Here is a 21,067-nt window from a genome sequence, read left to right as displayed (position 1 = left end):
CCCTTTTCCCCCTTCCCCCCCGCCCCGGCTGCTGCTCAAGCCATCAGTGGGAGGTGTGATGAGTTGCACCTGGACTTTGGGGGCGGGCTGGCAACACAGACAAAACCCTGCCTGCAGTGGGGACCTGACTATTTCGCTCCCCTGCGAATACGACTGTAGGTCAATTCTCTTACTCCATAAATAGTGGGCAGCCCAGGAGCCCTTTGAGCTCTCCCGCACGGCAGCGCGCCAGCATCTCCCCGTGAGCAGGGACACTCGCTTAAGGCTCTTCTCCTCGAGGCTGAGAGATTCCTTGCCGCAACAGATCCTCGGTAAGTGACTAGTAGCATGCTAAACTTTGACATCTTAGCTAAGGGATATAAGGATTGACTGTGCACAAACCGTTGACCAAGTCTGGGACTAGGGTTGGGTCCAGCCGCACCCAGACTCCTCTCGGAGAAGGAGTTGAGAAAGCCAGGGGTCCTTTCTGAACCTTGACTCAACGGGAGGGTCTCCCTGACAGCTCTCTCTGACCCTGGCCTCTGGGCAGTAAATAACCAAGCGTACCACCTTGCCATCGAATGTTGTAAAACACTGTCGCATTCACTGCTAACTTTGTTAAATCAGGGTTTTATATTGATAAATATTTCGCCACTTCTTTCTTATGAGCGAAGTGAATCACTCCGCCCGTGACACCTGGTCCTACCTCACCTCGGAAACCGCTATGGACGGCCATAGGCCCATCTCAGTGCCCAGCTGAGTTCACAACATGGATCCTTGCTGGCCCCATACCTCACCAGGCCTTCTGTCCTTAACCACCCCCAGGCTCAAGACAGGGACAGCCCATGTCCTTTTTTTCCCCAGTGCCTATGTCCCTGGAGACGCCTTTTTCAGTGTCCTCCAGGTCCTCGTATCCTCCCATTCCCTCTGTTCCCACAGTTCTTGTGACAGGGGATGTCCTCAGCTGCCTGTCCATGGTGACATGCCACGTACGATCTACCGGATCCACCAGGCAGGGACATGCTTCTAGGCACTGACCTTTTTGAAGGAGTCAGGTGGGTCCATGGTCACCCAGAATCTCCTTTTGACCAGGGGCAAGGGGAGTTGGAAGAGACCTGCTAAGCCTTCCCTCTCATCAATCCCACCACAGCCCTTCAACCCATGGCCGTGTTCCCATATATACCCCACCCCACAGCAATCCCATCCCACGGACATGTCCCAGAGTCCCCCCCTACTCCATGGCTATGTCCCACATGTACCCACCACCCCATATACATGCTCCACATCCTCCCTGCTCCATTTCCCTGTCTCCATGTTCTCCCCACTCCGCTGCCATGTCCTCTGCACCCCCCTCCGTCTAGCACATCCCAGCGTCTCCCTGACCCATAGCGATCCCACCCCACAGCTACATCTCCATGTCCCCGTACGCCGTAGTGATGTGCCCCTGCTCATGGGGATCCCACCCCATAGCTACGTCCCGTGTATCTCCGTCACCCCATAGCCGTATACCTACGGCTCCCACCCCATCGCCGTGGCCACCTGCACCACAGCCATACCCCAAGGGACCCCATCCCACTGCCATGGTCTTACACTCCTTTTTTGGGTTAAAAAAAAGAGCTGAGAGGCTGAGGCGTGTGCAGCCGAGAAACGAAACTGCCGGCTCACGGGGGCGGGGCCAGGGCCCCCGCGCTGTTGAAGAGGACCCGGGTGGGTGTCGGCGCAGCAGCTCCTCACCAGGGACCCAGGTGTCCCCCCCTGCAGTGTCCGTCATGGCCCTCAAGCAGCCCAATGTGTGAGTGGGGAGGGGGCACTAGGATGTTATTGGGGTTTTATGGAGGGACATGGGGGGTTCCAGGGTTCACTGGGGGCTCAGGGGTTACTGGGGAGACCCGAAGGGTTACTGAGGGAGGTGGGGATTATGGGGGGGGGGCTCAGGGCTTGCAGGGGGGTGTATGGGGAAGTTTCAGGGCTGCTGGAAGGTCCCAGGAAGGTATGGGGGTCTTGGGGAGGTGGGGGGCGGTCCTTGGAGGTGGTTGTTTCAGTGGGTCCCGGGAGGAGATAGCGTTCTGGACCCCAGAAGGAGGGGGACATCCTGGGGGATTTGAGGAGGACATGGGGGTCCCGGTTACCCATGGAGACCAGGCCCCCCTGACCCTTCTCTCTGCTTTGCAGGGAGGCCTTCTGCCAGCGAGCACCCACCTTCCTTGACTACCTGCACAACGTCCTGCAGAAGTACCCCGACGGGGGGCAGATCTTCAAGGTGAGACCCCGGGGAACCCAGCCGCCTGGGCTTCTCTTGCCCAGCTGGGCAGACAGGCTGCAGGCAGCTGGGGAGGGTGGTGGTCCTTGCCCAGCACCAGCCTCTGGACCTTGATGGGAGAGCGGGTTGGTGGTTTTCTCTGGGGGCTGGGGGGGACCCAGGTGTCCAGGCGCTGATCCCTGAATGCAGGAGCTGGTGCAGAATGCGGACGATGCTGGTGCTAACGAGGTCGTGCTCGTGTCCGATGAGCGGGAGTTCGACGTCACCAGAGGGGGACTGAAGGGCACCCAGGGTGAGAGGCGCTGCGGGCACTGGGAGAGACTGGGCAAAGCGCAGGGGTGGCACTGGCAGATACTGGGAGGGATTGGGGGGTACTGGTGAAGAATTGCAGAGGGATGAGAGTGGACTGGGAAAACTGAAACCAATGAGGTGTTCTGGGGTGTGTCGGGGGCACTGATGGTACTGGGAGGACTCAGTGGTATTGGGGGCACTGAGGGGGATTTTGTGGGACTGGAGGGGGGACTGAGAGGGTGGGGTCCATCCCCAGGTCCATCAGGGGATGAGGGGCTGAGTGCGGGTGGCAAACCCCCCCCTCCATATCCCAAGTCTCCCTTAACCCACGGTCTGGATCCCCTAGGCCCAGCCCTCCTGGCCTACAATGACGCCCCAATGTCCCCCCGGGACTGGACAGGGCTCATGCGCCCAGGGGTGTCGCACAAGCGGGAGGACCCCAGCACTGTGGGACGCTTTGGCCTGGGCTTCACCTCTGTCTATCACCTGACCGGTAAGGAAGCACTGGGGGCCTCCACTGGGATTGAATTGGGGACGTGGTTTGTACTGGAGGCACTGAACTACGGGTGCTGGGGAGTACTGGGGGGCACTGAGGGGGTGATAAGTGGAGGGCTGTGACTGAAGCGAGGAAAACTGGAGCACCGGGAGGCTGGGGGGCAAAGGAGGGCAGGGCTGCAGGGGTAAACTGAGGAAGGACTGATGAATAACGATTAAGCTTGGGATCACGGGAGGCACTGGGGAGCTGAATTTGAGGGTACTGGGTGGGCACTTGGGCCGCTGGTGGGTTCAGATGGTCTGGGGAGGCAGTGGTGGCCATGCCATCCCTGTGGCCTCATGGTTCCCATGTCCCCAGACCTGCCAGGTGTGCTGAGCCCCCCATCCTTGGGAGTGCTGGACCCCGAATGCCAGGTGCTGTCAGATGCCGGTGGCCGCTGGGACATCTCTGCAGCCCAGGACTTTCCTGGTCTTTTCGAGCCCTTCTGGGCTGGGCTGGAAGCTGTGGGACAGCACCGTGGCTCTGCCCAGGGCACCCTCTTCCGCTTCCCCCTCCGCCGGCACCCCTCAGGAATCGCTGCAGGGGTCTCGGATCCTGAGCGCCTCCGTAGCCTCCTCCAGGCCTTCCTCACCGAGGCCCCTCTTGCCCTCCTCTTCCTTCGCCATGTCCGCCGTGTGGCCCTGCACCGCGTGGCCCCTGATGGGGTCCAGACCCTCCTGGGGACCCTTGTGGCATCCCCTCAGCCTCTCCCTATCCCAGGCCCATCAGGGGATGAGGGGCTGAGTCTGGCGTGGTGCCTGATGGCCCTGCACAGGGATGGGGGGCGGGACAGGAGTGAGTGGCTGGTGGCCACAGGCAGAGCCACGGAGGGGCCGGCAGTGGCGCTGGGCGCAGGGCTGGGGTGCTGCCCCGAGGTAAGCCTGGCGCACCCCCTCCGTGGGCCCTGCCGAGGCCGGCTGTGCTGCTTCCTACCCCTGCCAGCCACAGACGAGACGGTCACAGAGCTGCCCCTCCACGCCAGCGCCCCCTTCGCCCTCTCCGACGACCGCCGCCACCTCCGCTGGCCTGAGGAGGGTGAGGAGGGCGAGAAGGGTGCCCGCTGGAACGCCCTGCTGCTCCTTGGCCTCCTGCCGCGGGTCTACAGGCACATGGCTGCCGTGGCCGCGGCTCTGCCTGGGGCAGACGCCTACAGCATCTGGCCAGACCCCGAGCGCACGCCGAGCTCTGGCCGCATCCGCACTTTGGTGACCCATGTCTGCCAGGAGCTGGCAGCTGCCTGCACCCTGGCGCCAGCCGCAGAGAGTGTCACAAGGTGGCTGCGGGCCCCTGAGGCCCTGCTGCTGCCGGAGGCCGCGGGGGACATGGCCACACAGCGGGTGCTCCGGGCCTTGCTGGTGGCAGCTGGGGAGCCGGTGGTTGAGGTCCCAGCCCATGTCCGGAGGGCGCTGGCTTTGGGGATGGCGGAGGGTGTGCGGGAGGCCACGGCCGGCCACGTGCGGGAGGTGCTGCGGCGCCATGGGGACGCAGGCCTCCCGGCTGCCGACCGGCTCTCCCTGCTGCGCTACGTGGCCGGGGATGGGTGCCATGCTGACCTGCGGGGTCTCCCCCTCCTGCCTCGCGCCAATGGGACCTTCGTGGCCTTTGGGACTGCGTCAGACATTGTCTACGTGGACACGTCCGACTGCCCCAGGTGAGTCCGCGGCCCCAAGTGACCCCATTCCCTGTGGGACTGGGCAGGTGAGCCGGCTGCCCATGGCACAGCTCCTGCTCTTGGGCTGAAAGGGGGGGCCAGGGTTGAACCTGGACATGCGGGCACCTCACCGCCCTCCTCCTCTCCCCTGGTTTCACCGAGTGGGAGCTGAGCCAGGAAGCTGCCTGCCCCCCGTTACCTCTCTAGTCCCCCAGCACCTCCATTTGTTCCCACAGGGAGCTCCTGCCTGGCCTGGCCGGGTCCTTCCTGCCGTCGGACCTGGAGCCAGGCTTGGACAGCCTCCTGCGAGGCATCGCCAAGGCAGGTAAGAGACAGGGGTGCCTGGGCCGCCTTTGGGTCCCCTGATCTCCCTCAACCCCAACAGCCCTAGGCCCCCTTGTACATCCTTGGGCTCCTCTGCAGCCCCAATGTGCCCCTGTACCAGGCTGATACTCCCTGTACACACCTGGGGTCCCTGGTCCCTGTCTGATGCCCCCCTCTGGGCTGCCCCCATCCGTTCAACAGCACTGTAGATCCCAAGTCTCACCGTCTCTCTCCGGTTTGGGGTGCGTTGTCTGAGCTCAGGGCCACCTCTCCTACCCTGCATCTCCCCGTGTCTCTGGGGACTCCCCTGTCCTTGCTGTTTTTCCCACGTTCCCTTATTCCCTCCGTGCTCCCTTGGATCCTGGGTCTCCCTGTGTTCCCCATCTGAGGACCTCTGTGCCCCCTAATACCGGTCCCCCCAACACCTCTTTCCCTTCCAGATCTCCTCTGTCCCCACCAATGCGGGGTTCCCCTGTTCCTCCTATTCAGGCTATCCACTGTCCCTCCAGAGCCCAGGTCCTCCCACCCCCCTGCAGATCTCAGGTTCTTTCCCCCAAATCCTGGGATCCCCTGCCAGGTCCCGGGTCCCACATACTCCTCATCCAGCCTCTGCCTCTCGTACGCAGGTCTCTTCCCCAACCTGGTTGTGCTGGACCCAGCCGTGACTGCCCAGACCCTACGCTTGGCTCTGCCCTCCACCTGGACGTCCCAATCTTCAACCCCAGTGACCTGGTACCCAGCTGAAGGCCCCCCGCAGCCACCAGCCTCCTGGTTCTCAGCCCTGTGGCAATTCCTGGCTCACCACGTGGAAGACCTGGGCCCTCTGGAGGGGCTCCCTCTCATCCCTCTGTCCGCACTGGATGCCCCTAGCATCCGTCTGGCTCCACTGATACCCCAGTCTGGACTTATCTTCCAGGCATGGGAGGACCAGTGCCTGCCACCTGCTGTGACCTCTGTCCTGGAAGCCCTGGGTTGCCCAGTGGTGCCACCAGGCACGTGGCACCGCTGCCTGTCCCGCTATGTCCTGCCTCCATCCCCCCTCAATGCCTTGCGGGCCCTTGGCAGGCAGGAGACTGCAGTTGTGGCCTCCCGCCTGGCCACACTGCCTGCTGCGGATGTGGACACCCTCCGGCTCTATGTGGCAGACATCCCATCCCTGACAGAGCAGGATAGGGCCACACTGGCTGCCCTGCCCCTCTTCAGCCCACTGCCCTGCTTGGCCACCCCGCAGCCCACGGAACTGGTACCGGCTGGTGACACCCCGGCGCTGGAGCCACAGCTGGAGCTGCCCAGAGAGGTGGTGCTGCCAAAGGCCATGTTGCAGTGCCGGGATGAAGTTGACCGGCGGCTCCTGGAGAGGCTCCAGAGGTCCTTCATCGGTGCAGCCCACGTGGCGCTGGAGGCCATCAGAGCCGTGGCCTGTGGTGCCTATGCAGGGCGAGCGGCGGAGACAGAGGCTCTGCTACTCTGGGTGCTGCAGCACGGAGACATCCTCTTTGCACAGAGTCCCCCGCTCCTCCAAGCCTGCAGCACGCTGGCCTTCCTGGAGACCCCCAAGGGCCCTAGGTGTCCGCGGGACCTCTACGACCCCTGTGAGAGCACCTTGCAGGCACTGCTGGGCCCTGAGCACTTTCCTCCTGCCGCCTTCTGCAGTCCACCTGTCCTCCGTGCCTTGAGAGCCCTGGGCTTGCGGCACGGCGAGGGGTGCCTGTTGCCTTTGGACATCCTAGAGGCTGCAGCAAGTGTCAGTCAGGGTGACACAGCGGCTCTGGACAGGGCACAGGCACTGATCAAGGTCTGCAACTGCCCCAAGACACTGGCTGGCTTCAGCAGTGCAGAGCTTAGGCAGCTCCAGGCCCTACCATGGGTACCTCATTCCAAGTGCACTGGAAAGCCAGACCGGCCCTTCCTGCCCCCCAAGGAGCTGCGGTCTGCCCAGTACCAGCCGCTTGTGGGGCTGGCCATGCACCTGACTGACGCCTTTGTGCCAGAGGCAGAGAAGAAACTGGGACTGAGCCAGACCCCGCCACCCGAGAGAGTGTGGGAGCAGCTGAGACAGCTGGCAGGATGCAGGGACATGGGTGAGGTGGGTCCCGCACTCCAGCCCGTCTACAGGCACATGCAGGAAAACCTGAAGACCTTTGGGGCTGCCCCAGATGATGCTGTGGTGTGGACCGGGAATGGGTTTGCCCTGCCGTGTGATGCTGTGCTGGCCTGTCCTGAGGAGCTGGAGCTGGGGACACTGGTGCCCCAGGTGCCCCCTGACTTTCTGCCCTACAGCTGCCTCTTCAGGGCCTGGGGAGTGGAGGCGAGGGTGAGTGAGGAGAGGGCGGTTGCAGCCCTGCGCTGCCTGGGGCAGGACATAGATGCACGCAGCTCCAGAGCTGGCACTGCAGCAGAGCTACAGGTGGCTGTAGCTGTCCTGGAGTGGCTTAAGAGCCGGGGGCACCAGGGCGGGGGCACGGTGCCAGTTCCCGTGAGGGTCCCGGAAGGCTCGGGATTTGCCCTCCGTCCAGCAGCTTCTACTGTGTACCTGGACATGGAGCTGGAGGCAGAGGAGGATGTTCAGGAGGTGGTGCATGAGGCAGTGCCATCCACCACGGCCATATTCCTCGGCACGGAGCTGCTCAGTACGCGGGTGCTGGGGCCGGAGCCATTCACAGCCTGCGGCCCCTCAGAGCCCATCACCTTACGGCTTCGCAACATTCTCCGGGAGTATGGTGAGGAAGGTGACATCTTCACAGAGATCGTCCAGAATGCAGAGGATGCTGGAGCCACTGTGTGCCGCTTCCTCCTGGACCTCCGACGCTGCAGAAAGGCCAACTCTGGGCTGCTAGACCCCGGCATGGCTGCCTGCCATGGCCCAGCTCTCTGGGCCTACAACAATGCCTTGTTCACAGAGGATGACTTCCATAACATCACACGGGTTGGGGCTGCTACGAAGGAGGGCCAGGCAGGCCAGATTGGACGCTTTGGGCTGGGCTTCAGCTCTGTCTACCGTGTCACAGATGTGCCAGCAGTGCTGAGTGGGGAGACACTGCTCATCTTTGATCCCAATGGCACCCATCTGAGCAAGCACATGCCCAGGGCTGGCAGCCCTGGCATCCGCCTGGACTTTTCCAGACGACCACGCATCCTCCGTGCCTTTGCTGAGCAGTTCTGGCCTTACCACGGTATCTTTGGGTGCCGCCTGCCTGAGCCAGGACCCTTCCCAGGGAGCCTTTTCCGCCTGCCTTTCCGCACTGAAGAGGAAGCTGTGACATCACAGATTTGCTCAGAGGCCTTTGGTACAGAGCGCATCAAGTCCCTTGGCACCGGCTTCCTTGGCTCTAACCGGCTCCTGCTGCTCTTCCTGCGGAAGGTGAGGGAGATGTCCCTGGAGGTGCTGCCAGACACGGCCACCTCTGTGGAGGAGACCGTGCCTCTGGCCATGCTGCGGCGAAAGGAGATCCGAGACTTGGGAGCCCCTGGGGACCCCTCAAGCTGGGCAGCCCTCGAGCAGCTCACAGCCTGTGAGGAGACATCCAAGACCACATGGCGCTACCTAGTTTTGGTGTGCCAGGATGATGGGGAGTTGCTGGAACTGTTTCACCGGAACACACAGGCAGGGCTCCACCCTCTGCCTCCCATGGCTGGTGTGGCCCTTCCCCTTGCCCGAACTGCAGATGGCAAGTGGATGTCACATCCGGATGCTGAGGAGGGGCAAGTCTTCTGCCACCTTCCCATGCCAATTGCCTCAGGGCTGCCAATCCACGTGCATGGAGCCTTCAGCATCCTCTCAAACCGCAAGGGGCTGTGGGACACAGCGGAGCAGGGTGAGTGGAACCGGGTGCTGCTCCGCAGTGCCGTGCCAGCTGCCTGGATCCGGGCGCTGGACCACCTCCGCACCATGCATGAGGCAGGTGAATTGGAGAGCTATGAATATCATGTCTTCTGGCCGGACATTAACACCGCCCGTTACCCCTTTACGGAGGCTGTGACTGGTTTCTACCAGGCTTTGGCAGCCAGGAATGGCCCCAGGCTCTTTTCGGATGGCTGCTCATGGTGCTCACTGCAGGACGCCCGCTTCCTGCACCAGGCTGTGATCAGACACCCCACTCTGGGTGCCATAGCGAGGCGTGTCTTTGCCACCACCCTGCCCCATCCCTTGTTACCTGTGGCATTGCCAGAGCAGGTGCGGAGGGGCCTGGGGAAGGCAGTGGATGCTGGCACCTATGACTGGCCCCGCTTTTACTGCGAGCTTGTGCTTCCCAACTTGGAAGACCTCTCTGTTGTTGACCGGGATGCACTGCTTCTCCATGCGTTGGATATGTCCCACGATGATGTGAACAAAGTGCTGCAGACAGTGCCCTGCATTCCTGCCACCCCTCATGGCCAGCTGCAGCTCATCAGTTACCTGGTGCATCCCAGAGGCCGCGCTGCCTCTCTCTATGACCCTAAGGATGGGCGCTTCCCCACTGGGGATGCCTTCCTTTCCCCAGAAAGACTAAGCCAACTGGAGAGGCTGGGCATGGCTAAGGACACAATGACCCTGCCAGAGCTGCTGGAGCGGGCAAAGACAGTGCAGCTTCTCTGGACCGAGGACCATGCCCAGGGCTGCTGTAGGGCTGCTTGCATCCTTCATCTGCTTCGGGATGCAGTGGAGGAGAGGGTGAACAACACCATGCAGGCAGCTTTCCAGACTGTGCCCTTCCTCCCTGGTACACTGCCCACTGGTGAACATGTGCTCTTGCCAGCTGCCCAGCTCTACCATCACCTCAATGCCCCTCTAGCGGGACTCATCCACCCTATTTTGGCTCCTCAAGTGCTGGGAAAAAACTTCAGCCTCCCCAAGGACGTTGCATCCTTCTTGGGGCTGGACCGTCAGCCGCCAGCAGCTACAGTCCTTAAGCAGCTGCATGCACTGAGCCGCAGTTCCAACGCTCTCCCTTTGGAGAACCTGCAGACCAGCACCGACCGCTGCTACATGTACCTGGACATGCTGCTCCAGGGAGATCGCTCCATCTGGGGTGAGGTGGCTTCTGCAGCATCCCAAGGGGAGCCCTTCATCTTGGTGGGCTCCCGCTTTCTGCCAGTCATGGCTGTGGCTGAGAAGTTGTCGTTTGAGGCTGCCCCGTATCTTCACCAGCTCCCAGAGCAGTACCGGTCCTACAGCCATCTCTGGGAGTGTGTGGGGCTGCGCCACACGTTCACATGGGATGATTATGCCCAAGCGCTCTGCAGCCTGGCGAAGATGCATGCTGGAGAGCCACTGCCTGCCACGGAGCTGGCTCTGGCCTTGCGGCTGGTGTCTTGTGGCTTGATGGCAGATGACAAAGAGCCGGATGCCTACCAGGCCCAGCAACTCTTTCTGCCTGACCAGGAGGGCGTTTTGCGTCCACAAGACAAGCTCTACTTCAACGATACGCCGTGGGTGCCATTGGACAGAGATGTCCCGCTGTGCCATGAAAAGCTGTCCCGACACACGGCCCTGTGCTGTGGGGTGCCTACCACACGTCACTGGGCACTGGAGAGGATCCAGCTGCCCACTGCAGATCTCAGCCTCTGGGCAAAGCCATTTGGTGCCCATGAAGACTTGCCTACACGTCTGAAGAACATATTGGCTGAGTACCCAGCATGCGCTCGTGATATGGTGACAGAGTTGCTCCAGAATGCGGACGATGCTGGTGCGCAGCTTGTACACTTTGTGTGGGACCGCCGGCAGCACCCAGTGCGTACCACTTTCAGTGAGAACTGGAACAACCTGCAGGGCCCTGCCCTCTGCATCTACAGTGACAGCCCCTTCCAGCAGCAGGACATTGAAGGCATTCAGCGTCTGGGGGTGGGTGGCAAGCAAGGCCGGCAGGATGTGACAGGCAAATATGGCCTTGGCTTCAACACTGTCTTCCACTTTACTGACTGCCCAGCCTTCCTTACTGGAGACAGTGCCCTGTGTGTCTTTGATCCCCATCAATGCTACGTGCCCATAGCCACAACGGAAAGTCCTGGTGGGATGTTCGCTGTCAACCCTGAATTCAAGAGGAACTTTCCGGACATTTATGGCACCTTCCTGCCCTCCCTCTTCAACCTGAACCAGGGTGTCCTTTTCCGGCTGCCCCTGCGCACTGCAACTGGGGCTGCCACCTCCAGGGTGTCTGACCTGGTCGTGCGGGACCAAGACATCAGGGACATGGAGACAGAACTGGCTGAGAAAGGTGAGGACTTGGTGCTCTTCCTCCGGCACCTCCGCACCGTGGTTTTCTCTGAGATCCCCCCACATGGGAAGCAGCTGTTGGAGAAGCTGCGGGTGACCACAGAGCTGTCAGATGGCGATGCAGAGCTGAGACGGGATTTTCAAGCGAGATTGAGCCAAGGCACGGATGGGAACAGCCCCATCTCTGTCTCCTATATCGTGACAGTCAAAACCAGCAAGGCCAGGGACAGTACCGTGTGGAGGGTGGTCTCCCAAATTGGCGTTCAGGAGGGGGCTGAGGAGTCTCCAGTGCGTGGGCGGCTGCCCTATGGGGCTGTGGCTGGCTGCCTGAAGCCATTGAGTTTACACAAAGTCATGGGCAAAGCTTTCTGCACCCTCCCACTGCCGCTGACCACAGGGCTGCCTGTACACATCAACGCCAACTTCTCTGTGGATGCGGCCAGACGCAATCTCCGCCAGGACAAAGGCAGCACAGAGGCAGCCTGGAATTGCTTCTTGCTCCGGCACTTAGTGACTCCGCTGTACTGTGCCTTTCTCACGAGGCAGTGTGAAGCCCTGGGGCCTGAAGGACTCCAGTTCAAGTGCCTGGAGGACTGCCAGCTGCGCCTGGTCTCTCGCTACCTCCGTTTCTTCCCTGCTGTGGGAAAGGGCACTGTGACACCTGCCTTTCAGGACATGGTGAGGGGTGTCTATAGGCACCTCAGTCACGCACGCCTGCCCCTGGTGCCTGTGTACCGTGTGCAGCCCCCTGGCAGCACGGTGACGATCACCTGGGCATCTCCAGGTGGAAGGGATGTGCTAACAGAGCCATACTTCCTCACGGCGAAGCCTGAGTTAGAGCTCCAGGAGGTGCTGCAGCGCCTGAACATGAACCTGGTGCCAGCATTCACCAACCTGCGGGAGATCTATGAGGAGTTCATTGCAGCCCAGGTGGGAGCTGTAGCCTTTCAGCCGGCCTCTCTCCGGCGCTTCCTCAAGGCCCTGGCACTCCCCATGCCCTGTGTGCTGGCTGAGACACCCGTGTGGACCCCAGAGAGCTGCTCCGTCCTGTTGAAACACTGCCTGGAGCCCAGAGATGTAGCCAAGGAAGAACTGGAAGGCCTGCCCTTGCTGGCCACAGAAGATGGCCGCCTGAATGCCCTCAGCATCCACCACCCAGTCTTTCAGAACACCTTTGCCCACCTCTTCCCCCGCCACTGCCACCTCTTTGCCCACAAGTTCCTTTCTTATTTGACCCTGCCTTGCTTTGTGAAGAAGCTCAGCCTCCTGGAGGCCGAACCGTTCATCCGGGAGGCACTGGGCCAGCTGAACTGGACCCCAGAAGGGGAGAAGTGGCTCAAGGACCTGTGGCAGTTCTTCAGCACTGTGGTCCGCACAGATGCAAAGACCAAAGAGGATTTGGAGGTGAACATGAAGTCATTCATAGATCGTTTCCAGCATATGGCAGTGCTGCCTGTTCAGGGTGGTAAGACAGACTTGAAGCCTTTACTGCCACTCTCCTTCCTCCCCAAAGTTCTTTTTCAGTGTGCGACGGATGTGGACAAGGTACTGCACAAACTGGGCATCCCTGTGCTCCAGCAGTCCCTGCTGCCTTCTAGCTTTGCCCTATTCCACCTGAAGACAAGGACACTGCAGGCCACAGAGCCCAGGGCTGTTCTCGCTCAGCTGGCGGACACCAGAGATTGTCTCCACTGGAAGGACTTAACAAAGCAGGATGTGACTTGCCTGCTGCGCTTTGTGCAGGGAAAACTGGATTCGGTGGGACTGGATCAGCTCCGGCTCCTGCCTCTCTTTCAGAAGTATGGTGGGGACTATGTGGCTGTGGCACCCTACCGCGACGTGCTGTTGCTCAGAAGCCAGTGCCCAGAACTGACCCAGGGTGCACAAGCCCTGTACAGCCTGGAGAAGGACATATTGCTGCTCACAGCAGACGAGATCCACCAGGACCTGGCCAAGGATTTCCATTGGAAGATCACAGATGACCGGCAGCTCTTCAAGACTCTGGTGCTGCCTCGGCTGTCCCAGCTCACAGCGCAACAGCATATGGAAGCTCTGCGCTTGTTCTTTGCCCTGCAGACCACCCATGACGATGAGTTCACAGAAGATGTTGTGGCAGCTTTTAAGACTGTGGCCTTTATACCCGATGCCAGTGGCGTGCTGCGCCTGGCCTCCTACTTCTACAATAACACAACCTCTTTCCGCACTCTGCGGCTCCAACACCGCTTTGTGCCCGAGTCTTTCTTTGTGGAGCTACATTGCAAGCAGAAAGCTGTTATGGACTTCCTGCATGAGGTAGGTGTCCGCACCAGCCTCTCTGTGGAGGATTTTGTGGCACTGGCCCGGGAGATAGATCATGAAGCCACTCAGGCCAGGTGCCACGCTGCAGATCTGCAGGTGCGACAGCAGGAGATGCTGCAGACACTGTTGGGTGACACACTTCCCTTGTCAGAGAATTTCCTGCAGCAAATTGCCTCAATCCGCTTCCTGCCTCCACTGGACATTCCCCCAAATTTGATGAAACTCCACCCCCCTTTCGCAGCCTGCACTAAGCCCGTAGCCCTGAAGGGCAGTGTTTACTACTGCCAAGAAGATGTGGCTGAGCTCCTGTGGACAACAGCCACCATCCTGCCGGAGTCCTTGGCACTCAAGAAGAACCTCCTGAAGGCCATAGGAGTCCTTGTAGAGATCCCCACCGCCCTGGTGGTGGCCAACCTGGTGCAGGTGTGCAGGGCAGCCTGCCAGACGAAACAGCAGGTGAAGACACGGGCCAGCGTGCTCCAGAAGGTGTACAACTTCTTGCAGTCCCATCTGAAGGAGGTGGACACAGGGCGCCTCGCTAAGCTGCCTGTGGTGCTGGCCAAGTCAGGGAAAATGACCGTGCCACGGCAAGTGGTGCTATTGCTGCCGGACGAGGCTGATTTTTACCCCTATCTCCTCAAGCCTCACCCCTGCGTAACTGCCTATGCAGATCTCCTGCGACACCTTGGGGTGGTCCTGCTCCCCACACTGAGTCACTACAGCTACGTCCTGGCCCAAATCCACCAGGAGAGCCATGTCAGCGGGACCCTCAATCCTACCCAGAAGAAGACAGCCCTGCTGGCCACACGGCATTTCTTCCGGCTGCTGCGGGATGCCACGGAGCCCCCTGACTTCTCCGCTGTGTCTGAGCTGTACTTGCTGAGCACTGCTGACCGCCTAGAGCCATCCCACAGGCTGTACTTCAATGACTGCGTGTCTTCAAGTACCTCTAGGGCCTTGGAGAAGACCTTTGTGTTTATGGCTGAGCTGCCGGAGTCCAGGTGTAACACCTGGTGGCTGCTGCAAAGGCTACCGCAGCACCTGCGGCCTCAGGCCCTCTCAGAGGTGACAGAGCAGCAGCTGGAGGAGGGCAGTCTGCGACCATGTCGCTACGGCTCTCGCTGCCCCGCGCAGAGGCGTCTGCAGACCCTTCTGGTATCACCGTGGTTTAGGATGGGGCTGGAGGCCCTGCTCCAGTGGCAGAGCCACAGGTCTATGATGAGAATGGAGGGGGATTGTGGCTTTACAGGGGAGCAGCTGCAAGTGCAGTGCTGTGAGGTCATCCGCACTGTGCTGGTCCACCGTGGTGCAAGGGTGGAGGGCAGCTCCCAGCCACGGGTCATCCACGTGTGCCGCGCTGGTGGTGCCCAGCGACTCCTCTACATGCGGCATGCAGATACGGTGCTGAACCGGCACCAGCTGAGGGTCCTGGAGACGCTAGCGCAGGAGATCAATGTCATCCTGGGTGGACAGCTGGAGGCTCCCGCCTTGTCAGTGCTGCGTGAAATGCTGGTCTGCCAGAAGGCACAGGACCTGGCCTTTGTTCTGGAGGAGAACAATGTGCCACTGGTGGGTGATGCACCAGAGACAGAGGAGGTCATGGCACCGGTGCTGGAGCCAAAGCTGGGGAAGAGGCTGCAGGAGGCGGCTGTGGCAAAGGGCAAGCCGGGGAAGGACCGCCACAGCCTGGTGCCAGGGGTGAATGGCAACAGCCCGGCAACCCTGGGGCAGCTGTGTGCTGTCGAGCGGCCAAAGCGGTGCCTCTACCTGCAGCACGACACTGCGAGCACCGCCCAGCACCACTGCTGCGGACAGGAAGGCCATGGCTCCTGTTTGTGCAATGAGGAGGCCATGACCCTGACTCCATCCATCCCAGAGGCGCAGCGGTGGCTGCGGCAGGCCAAGAGTGACCTGCAGGCAGCCCACAATGATATCAGATGCTGCTGTCCCAACTGGGTCCTCTTCAAAGTGCATCAGGCCCTGGAGAAGGCGCTGGTGGCTGCCGTACTTTGCCATGATGAGGCTTTTGAGGCTCCAATGGAGCTGGTGGGGCTGGCCCAATGGCTGGAGGCGGTGGAGCCAAAGCTGAGAGGCCTGGCAGAGGAGGTGGAGGCGTTGCACGGCTGTGGCGTGGATGGCAAGGCCACACAGTACCCAAGTCACCACCCCTTCCCCGTCATCCCCAGCGAGGCCTTCCACAACGTGGATGAGGAGGAGCTACTGAAGCGGGTGCAAGAAGTGCTGGGGAGGCTGCAGGACTATGTGGACAGAATGTGAGGATGTCCCCAGAGAGGAGGCACTGGCAGCTGAGCCACGGCACCACCATGGACCCGCCAGAGACCCACCGTGGACCTGTCTGACCTCACCGTGGACTTGCCATAGACCTGCCACAGGCAATTTCAAACTGTCCAGCCCTGCAGCCAGGCTGGACTAAGGCAGGAAGGTTTTGGGTCCAGATAGGGGCCCTAGGCCACTGAAAGTCGTGGAGTAGCATCTACCATTGACATGCCTTGAGAGCAGGGGAAATAAAGTACCATAATAATAAATGTTGCGGTGCTGGTAGACCTTTCACTAACAGTGTGGTCAGGGGACACGGAGAAGTCGTGGGCGACTGGGGATGTGTGGCATGTGAAGGTAGCGATGATGGGATTTAGAGGACTCCAGTGGGTTGACCTTGGCTAGCCAGCAGGTGCCCAGCAAGCCACTCTATCACTGCCCCTCTTTGACAGGACAGGGGGAGAAAATAGGATGAAAATCTCATGGGTCATAGTAAGGACAGGGAGATCACTCACCTATTACTGTCACAGGCAAAACAGACTCGGCTTGGGGAAATTAACTTAATTTATTGCCAATTAAACAGAGTAGAAATAAGAACAAAGCTAAAACCACCTGCCCCCACCCCTCCTTTCTTCCTCGGCTCAACTTCACACACGACTCTTCTACCTCCTCTCCCCGAGCAGCGTAGGGGGATGGAGAATGTGGGTTGAGGTCAGCTCATGGCACTTTATCTCTGCAGCTCCTTCCTCCTCATGCTGTTCCCCGGCTCCAGAGTGGGGTCCCTCCCATGGGAGACAGTCCGGCACTAACTTCTCCAGTCTGGGTCCTTCCCATGGGCTCCAGTTCTTCAAGAGCTGCTCCGGCATGGGTCCTTCACACGGGGTGCATTCCTTCAGGAACACGACTGCTCCAGCGTGGGCCCCCCCACGGGGCCACAGGTCCTGACAGAAAACCTGATCCTGCGTGGACTTCTCTCCACAGGCTGCAGCCCCTGCCAGGAGCCTACTTCAGTGTGGGCTTTTCATGGCCTGCAGCTCCCTTCAGGGCTTCTCCAGCTGCTGTGGTGGGGGGTCCTACATGGGCTACAGGGCGGCAACCTGTGTCACCATGGTCTTCACCAGGCGCTACAGGGGAATCTGTGCTCCACCACCTGGAGCACCTCCTCCCCTCCCTTCTTCACTGGCCTTGGTGTCTGCAGAGTTGTTCCTCTCACATATTCTCACCCCTCCCTCCCAGCTGCTGTTGCACAGCAGTTTTTACCCCTTCTTAAACAATATCACAGAGGTGCTACCGACATTGCTGATCGGGTCAGCTTTGGCCAGCGGCAGATCCATCTTGAAGCCAGCTGCAACTGTCTCCAGCCAACATGGGGGCAGCTTCTGGTGTCTTCTCACAGAAGCCACTCCTTCTGTGAGCAGCCCTGCCGCTACCAAAACATTGCCACAGAAGCCAAATACAAGGATGACGAGGTGATGTCAAGGGGAGCACGGGGCACTCAAGAGGCAGGTGAAGTAGCAAGAGGAGCCCAAAGTTCCGACAGGCTGGAATCATTGCCATAGGCCCGGAGGCCATCGCCAAAGCCAAAGTTTGATTGTGTTGGTATTTTGGCGTGAAACATCATGATAGGGATCACAGGGGTTGCCAAGCTGCCATGGCATCGTCTCCCAGTGTTGAGTGGTCCCTGCCATGAGGTCAAAGGGCAGTTCCTGGGGAGACCAGATCCTCTAGTTGGGCCAAGACTACACAACCAGGATGCCATCACTCAGTGCCGAAGGCTCCCTGTCAGGCACCCTGACTCTTGCGCAGTTGTAAAAGGAGGAGGCTTACGTGCCTTCAAGGCTAGAAAGACTGAGACCATAATTCGTGTTTCTCTTGTCTGTGGCTCTCCCTTATGGGGAGTGTGGGGTGCAAGCAGAAGCGGAGGTCAGACGTGACAGCAGTGGGCAACATGTCTGTGAACTTGTGGGGACCCTAGAAATGAGGGGTGGCTCAAATTAGGAAGATGCAGTGCTGCCGTTCCGTGGGGCCCTCTGCCCCAGGGGCACCAGGATTCTATAAGCAGGACAGACGTTAAGGCTGCGGCTTCCCATTGAGGTTGGTGTGGGAACATGGAAGCTGGGGTTCTCCACAGGGTCCATCACAGGATACCTCTGTGGGTACCCGTGCCCTGGGCTTTGGGTTCTCCTGCCAGCTGGGTGGAAACCTTGAAGTTAGAGCAGGAAGAGGGTGCTTTGATCCTGCATGCCTTTGTCCTCCCATGGGTAAGAGGAAAGTGTGAGGTTGAAGGAGTCCTCAGCGCCTGGGTCCTCCTCTAGCTGGCAGGGAGGAAGTTCCTTGTGTCCTGGATATTTGGTTGCTTCTGCAGTTTGTGGACTAAGTGTCTAGTGGAAAGAGAAGGGCGAGGTGCCTGCAAACCTGGACACCTGCGTTTGTCAGCCGTTTGTGGAAGTAAAGTCCAGGAGTTAGAGCAGAGAGCATGTCCTGATGCCTTGGTTGCCTGTGTTCTTCCCAGGGCTCTGGAAGTCTGGGTCCTCTTCTAGCTGATCAGCGAGCTGCACCTCCCTCTGACAAATGCGTGTTCTGAGTAGCATCATAAGAGTAGTGGCTAATAGGCCATCTGAGAAGATCCTGAGAAGCATGCAGTTGTTATACTGGAGAAGCGTTGAGAACCCCCTGCCGCAGCAGAGGGGACGCTCACCTGAAAATCCAGTTGCTGCTCTTCCTGGCTGCTCTCTGGGGAGCCCTTCTCTCCTTAGAATCATAGAATCATCCAGATGGGAAGGGACCTTTAAGATCATGGAGTCCAACCATCAGTCTAACTCTGCCAAGTTACCGCTAAACCGTGTCTCTCAGCACCACATCTCCACATCTTGTAAACACCTCCAGGGATGGTGACTCAATCGCTTCCCCAGGCAGCCTGTTCCAAAGCGCGATAACCCTTTTGGTGAAGAAATTTTTCCTAATATCCAATCTAAACCTGCCCTGGTGCAATTTGAGGCCATTTCCTCTCAATCCTATGGCTTGTTACTTGTGAGAAGAGACTGATCCCCCCTGGCTACCCCCTCCTTTCAGGGAGTTGTGGGGAGCGAGAAGGTCTCCCCTCAGCCTCCGTTTCTCCAGGCTGAACACCCCCAGCTCCCTCAGCCGCTCCCCATGAGACTGGTGCTCCAGAGCCCTCACCAGCTCGGTGCTCTTCCTTGGGTGCACTCCAACACCTCAATGTCTTTCCTGTCGTGAGGGGCCCAAAACTGGCCACAGTGTTTGAGTTGGGCTGTGGGACAGTAATGGCAGATCGGCGAGGAGGATTGTAAATACACTCCAGTGACTCGCACCTGGGGTGCTGGGAAACACATATGTCACACTCTATCCCACCTTACCCGGCTGCTTGAGAATCCTGCCCTGTTTAAGAAGGTCAAAGCACAGTGGGGACATTATGCCTGCTTGGACCCTTGACGTACGGGCAAGAACAGGGAGTCGGAGCGCTCTCGCTTTCTCGCTCTCTTGCTAACAAGGCCTGTCTCGCTAATGAGGACTCTCTCGCTCTGCGGTACCTGTGTCCCCTGCTTGCGTGCCTCTGCCCGGCTGCTGCTGCGGAGATTCCCCTATCCGGGAGGTATCAAGATTAAATTTGTTCTTTGCCTTTCCTCCGTGGTTTTGTGGTTGTTCCTGTGTCCTGTCTGCATGGGCTCACACAGCGGCCTCGCCAGTGCCGAGTACAGCGGGACCATCGCTGCCCTGGTCCTGCTGGCCACACTATTGCAACTGACGTGGCAAGAGTTAGCCAGAGCTGCTGGGCCAGGGGAACATCTGCCGTGCCGGGATGAGTGAGGGAACTGTGCTCCGCACAGCCTGAACGGCCCCTTCCCTGTGAGCACGTGTGATGGACTTTTCAAACTCAATACCTTCCAAGTCGGAAGGGATTTTAGTGGAAAAAGAGGGGGAAGAGGGGATGCAAAGGTGTTCCCTGTTGTCTTCCAGCCTTTGAACAGATTACAGGACAAGTCTGGTGGAGGGGGTGAGCGCCCCTGGTACTGAGGAGGGTGCTTGGCCATTGCCCCCAGGTCTCCACTTAGTGCACTCCTGGTCTGAAAAGACACGGTTGTGCCTTATCAAGTGGATCTGCCAAAGAAGAAAACCACGAGGACAGCACAACACTACGTAAGGTCTTCGGGCCACCCCCAGGATCCTCAAAACCAATCTGCAAAAGTTTCACTTCTGGTGCCAGAGCCCTGTCCCGAGCAGGCACCCGACTGATGTTCACGGAACAGCGGAGGTGGCACCACCTGAAAGAAAAGACTCGCTCCAAACACAGCTCTGAGGTCTTGGCAGGCTCTTGGTAACAGCGTCAGCTGCAGCGAGAGCAGCACTGACAAGAAATCAAGGCAAATCTTGCTACTGATGGATTTTTCTACAAACTGCCTTTTCCCTCTCTTTCCCAAGGCTCTCTGCAGCTGTATTACACCCACTTCCAGGTAGAAGGAGCCTGTAAGAGCCACTGTAAACTCTACTGTCTGCCTTTTCACAAAGCTTGGTGCTGCAGAAATACCCCAGTCCCGTACGCTATATACACACCATTGATCCGGAGCCGGGCATTACAGCAGATAAGAAAGGCCTAAACATAAGCAGAATTTTTTGAAAAGAATGCCCAGGATTGCCCGCTCTAAAAACTGCTGCTGGGTGGGTTGGTGGGGTTCGACAAGATGAAGAGCTCCTCAGGACCTTTTGGAGGACTTCTAGACCCCTGCGGTCCTTTGTCAATGTCGGAGAGCGTACATCTCAAAACTGTTGCAAGGGGAAGCCGAGGGTTTGGTCTGTGTCCTTACCAGGAGTATCAACGCTAGCGTGCTTCAGATCCCGAGTCAGAGAAAACAAGGGTCTGGGACTGGTGAAAATATCGTTGGTGGGACAGAATTTGGAACGTCATCCCTTGGCTCAATAAGACCCAAGGGATTTCCAACAACTAGGAGGGACTCTGACAGCTGGCTGTATGAGAGGGAATATGACACGACCCGGAAAGCAGGAGCCGGGGTCTCCCTCGAGCTGTGCCAGCACAAACGGCCTTGGGCTGCGCTGGAAGGGACCTGCCCAGGCCCTGGGAATTCCCGATGCTGCAGCCGTGGGCAAGGGCTGCTCACCTGCCCCCGCGCTGCCCGGCCTCCGAGGGTCCCAGCGTCGTCAGAGCCCACGCAGAGGGCATGGCCCGTCCCAGCAGAGCTGGGTGCTCTCGAGGAGCTGCCTTGGCTCAGGTGCCACCAGCAG

The 21,067-nt window shown here is 59.5% G+C and overlaps 1 protein-coding gene across 3 annotated transcripts; it reads left to right on the top strand.

The window, feature by feature from the left end:
• Positions 1 to 1,676: 1,676 nt before the first annotated feature.
• Positions 1,677 to 16,056, top strand: LOC134522426 (sacsin-like). 3 transcript variants are annotated; one of them, XM_063350091.1, is made up of 7 exons: positions 1,677 to 1,771; positions 2,152 to 2,239; positions 2,429 to 2,531; positions 2,877 to 3,023; positions 3,384 to 4,716; positions 4,953 to 5,041; positions 5,667 to 16,056. In XM_063350091.1, the coding sequence occupies exons 1-7, from the start codon at positions 1,749 to 1,751 to the stop codon at positions 15,806 to 15,808; spliced, it is 11,925 nt and encodes a 3,974-aa protein (XP_063206161.1). In that variant the 5' UTR covers positions 1,677 to 1,748; the 3' UTR covers positions 15,809 to 16,056. The 3 variants fall into 3 exon arrangements, with proteins under 3 accessions (XP_063206161.1, XP_063206163.1, XP_063206162.1); XM_063350093.1 differs by lacking the exon at positions 2,429 to 2,531 and having other exon boundaries at positions 1,724 to 1,771; XM_063350092.1 differs by lacking the exon at positions 1,677 to 1,771 and having other exon boundaries at positions 2,401 to 2,531.
• Positions 16,057 to 21,067: the final 5,011 nt, after the last annotated feature.

Source organism: Chroicocephalus ridibundus, chromosome 12 (assembly GCF_963924245.1).
Source record: "Chroicocephalus ridibundus chromosome 12, bChrRid1.1, whole genome shotgun sequence".
Classification (NCBI taxonomy): Eukaryota; Metazoa; Chordata; class Aves; order Charadriiformes; family Laridae; genus Chroicocephalus; species Chroicocephalus ridibundus.
This window is presented reverse-complemented; position numbering and strand designations above follow the sequence as displayed.